Source organism: Cannabis sativa, chromosome 2 (genome assembly GCF_029168945.1).
Source record: "Cannabis sativa cultivar Pink pepper isolate KNU-18-1 chromosome 2, ASM2916894v1, whole genome shotgun sequence".
Lineage (NCBI taxonomy): Eukaryota > Viridiplantae > Streptophyta > Magnoliopsida > Rosales > Cannabaceae > Cannabis > Cannabis sativa.
Window position 1 is genome coordinate 51,814,236 of NC_083602.1, and position 3,499 is coordinate 51,817,734.

Below are 3,499 nucleotides of genomic sequence, written 5' to 3' on the forward strand. Positions count from 1 at the left end.
ATGTGGCATAGATACTGATGGAGTATCTCACCTATAAATATAGGGTCTCGGTCCCCGAGCTCCTCACTCATTCTGTTCATAACAGCAAATTCCATCTAAAGAGAGTTGAGAGAGCGAGGAAGCCCGATTACCCATGGTAGTCAATTTCCTTTGCAGATCAAAGCTTATGTGGGTTTGAAGCTCAAGATTCAATGGCTGGAGGTATTTCGATCCTTATTCATAGTGTATATATGTTTGATTAATTCCGCACTTAATACTTAAACATATACATTTCAGTTTATATATATAAATGTCTAACATTTAATTAATTTTAAAAATATTTTATTTTACTAAATTATTTTTAAACTTTAAATTCTTACTAGTAGTTATAATATTATTCTATTATAGATAATTATTTTTAATTATTAATGTAAATAATATAAAATACGAAATTTTTTAAGTAAAATATTTTTATTTCGTATAGTATTAGTGTAAATTATTAAAGTTGTGAAATTAAAATAAAAAATTTTACACTAAATTAATATAGATTCTACACTAAAATTAGTAAAAACATTAAAAGATAGTCTTACCAACAACTCCAAAAATGCCAACTTTGTGTATACAATTAATTGATAAACGATTCAACCTATTCTAATTTAAATTAGAATATATGTGAATCAATATTAGAATAAACAAAAATTTAGTGTTACTTGACACACTAAAAATACCAACAATATCAATCATGTCGATCGGGATTATAACTCATTTTCTTCGTTGTCCCTTGTCTCATTATGAGGTAGTTCAATTATTATTATTTTTTTTTGTAAAAAAAGAAACAATTGAGTTGAGTTTATTATTTATTAAAATAGACAAATTAGTATGGATAAGAATACAGCCACAATTTTAAAATTAAAATATTCAAATTTTAATTTATCAGTTGTCCATATCATAGAAACCGACAAACAAACTTTAATTACATCAAATAAAGAGTAGAAATTAAAAAATAATAATAATAACTCCAAAAGAAAGCCTGCTCTTAAAATATCTAATATACTGACACATACACACACTTGAGATCAAGGATATCAACCGTTAATACCATTACAATAATGTCCATCCAACGGTTTAAATCAAATTCACAAACAATAACAAGAAAAACATGGTCTGGTCTTCACACTCGATCAAACTCTCTGAAAAAAAAAAGAGAACATAATCAGTACACTCAACAAAAATGTCATTATTAACTAAAGAATAAATAGCTGCATAATTACTAAAAATTTTGAGTTTAATAATATTTTTATAAAACTGTAATTTTTTTTTTATTTTTTTTGTTAGTACAAACTCAATTTTAAATTTATTAAAAAAAAAAATTAAAAATAATAAATATTACATATTTTTGTTCAGATTAAATAATCTTGAATTTGGATCTTGTATGTACCTTATTTAAAATAATAACAGAATCTGTATTGATGAGATTAGAATAAAAATATATTTTTATAAATATTAAATACTTATGCTATTAAAAAAAAATTATTAAATTTATGCCGCTTAGAATCTAAAACTTTAAATAAATATAACACTATTTACCCTTACCTAAACATTATAAAACTTTTTATATAAATATAAATATATATATGCTTAGTGAAGGTCATATTCAGCTAGGCCCATGGCATTATATGCCCTAATTTGATAACTACTCCTATTAAAAGTAGCATATAATTCGATTAAAGGGAACTTTCTTAGGGCATAACTATATTAAAATTTAAACGAATAAGAAATGTTTATATATTCTCACTAAAGATTCTGGTACACACGGCTGTTTCTATAGATCTCATATTTATTTATTTATTTATTTCGATATTAATTTAGAAGAATTTTTTAATTTAATTTTTTTTATAATTATATATCTTATATATAATTATTTAAGATTATTTATAGATTTTTTAAAAAAAATTTAGTAATATACAATGTCGAAAATAAAATTTACATATTTTATTACATATTTTTTATATACATAGTAAATGACTGTTTAATTAAATCTAATTTTTATTACTATAAATTATTCGACTTTTAAAAAAAATTATAAATTATCTTATAACGTATATAATTATAAAAAAAATATATTAAAATAAAAAAGAAATTCAAGATGCAAAATTAGATAAGATAGAAGATCTAATGATTTTTTTTTTTAGTCTAAGTACAAAATTTTTTAATATATATGAATAATAAGATTTTTACCATAAACCTCTTATTACAATCTCTTAGAAAGCATTAAAATCAAGTGGCAATTAATGAGTTAAAAGAGTATTATTAACAAGTCATTTTCAGTCATCTTATCATCAATTTTGAATTACAATATAAACTTTTATGAGTAATTAAAAAAAAACACCATAGAGATAAATATAAAAAATAATATAGGTGTGTACTTACAAAACGAGTTTGGTCACTTTGTGATAGCATAGATGGCATAGAGAATCCCAGGAAGATACCCACACAAAGTCAGAACCAAACAGATCCAAAATTCAACCTGCATATATACGTATATATATATATATAAATATATAAACAACCATCAACACAAATACTACAAGAAATATAATTAACCTCTATCAAAGAAAATAATTAGGAGTAATTAAGAAAAAAACGTACATGGCATCCAAACCTAAGGAAGACTCCTAGAGGTGGCAAAATAATGGCAATGATAATATCAATGAAGGTAGCTGTGCTCATTTTCTCTCACTTTCTTGAGAAAATAATAATATTAGAAAATTGAAGAGAGAAACTGATATGATCAAGCAAAAAAATATCAGAGGGACTGAAGCTTTGGTTTGTAGTATGGGTAAGGAAGTTATTATATAGACCACATTGAGTTAGAAAGGGTACACGTGGCGGAGTATTATTGGGTGTACATGAGTAGAATCAGATACGCGGTTCCCTATGTGCCTGTTAATTTTGGAAACAACATTTCCTTTTTTGGTGTATTGTTTGGAATTGAGGTCGGTAGGGTGGTAACTGGTAAATGTGTTACGTTACGTACACCCCACAATCCACGTAAGCATAATTATTATTGCAAATAATTATATTTATACACTACACATATACATTACATGTGCTGCTCTATCCTTTATTTAATTTCTTACTTTTGGTTGGACCACGCTACTCCATAGTCCATACCATTCAATTCATAAAAAAACAAAAAAAAATAATATAACATATTGTATTTGGAAATTTATGTTAGTAGATTTTTTATCTGTTTTGATATTATAAATTACTTCTAATTTTTTGAAAATGTATAAATTATTTTAAATAATTATAACATACATACATGATTATAAAATTTTTTAAACTAAAATTATAACAGCCTTATAGACATATTAAGATTTAAGATACTACCATTCCCATACTTTGCTAAATATATTAATACCGTTTATATTATGTAAAGACCGTGGGGTCTAATTAGTTTATTTTTAATCTATAAATGCCTTTTATTCAAAAGGAAAAAAAAAACTAAGTTTGGCCT

General features: G+C 24.2%; 1 protein-coding gene across 1 annotated transcript; it reads right to left on the reverse strand.

Moving 5' to 3' along the window:
• Positions 1–859: 859 nt before the first annotated feature.
• On the reverse strand, positions 860–2,815 carry LOC115718443 (hydrophobic protein RCI2A). Its single transcript, XM_030647225.2, has 3 exons — positions 2,629–2,815; positions 2,410–2,506; positions 860–1,169 (listed from the first exon to the last, which is right to left on the reverse strand). The coding sequence occupies exons 1-2, from the start codon at positions 2,707–2,709 to the stop codon at positions 2,423–2,425; spliced, it is 165 nt and encodes a 54-aa protein (XP_030503085.2). The 5' UTR covers positions 2,710–2,815; the 3' UTR covers positions 860–1,169; positions 2,410–2,422.
• Positions 2,816–3,499: the final 684 nt, after the last annotated feature.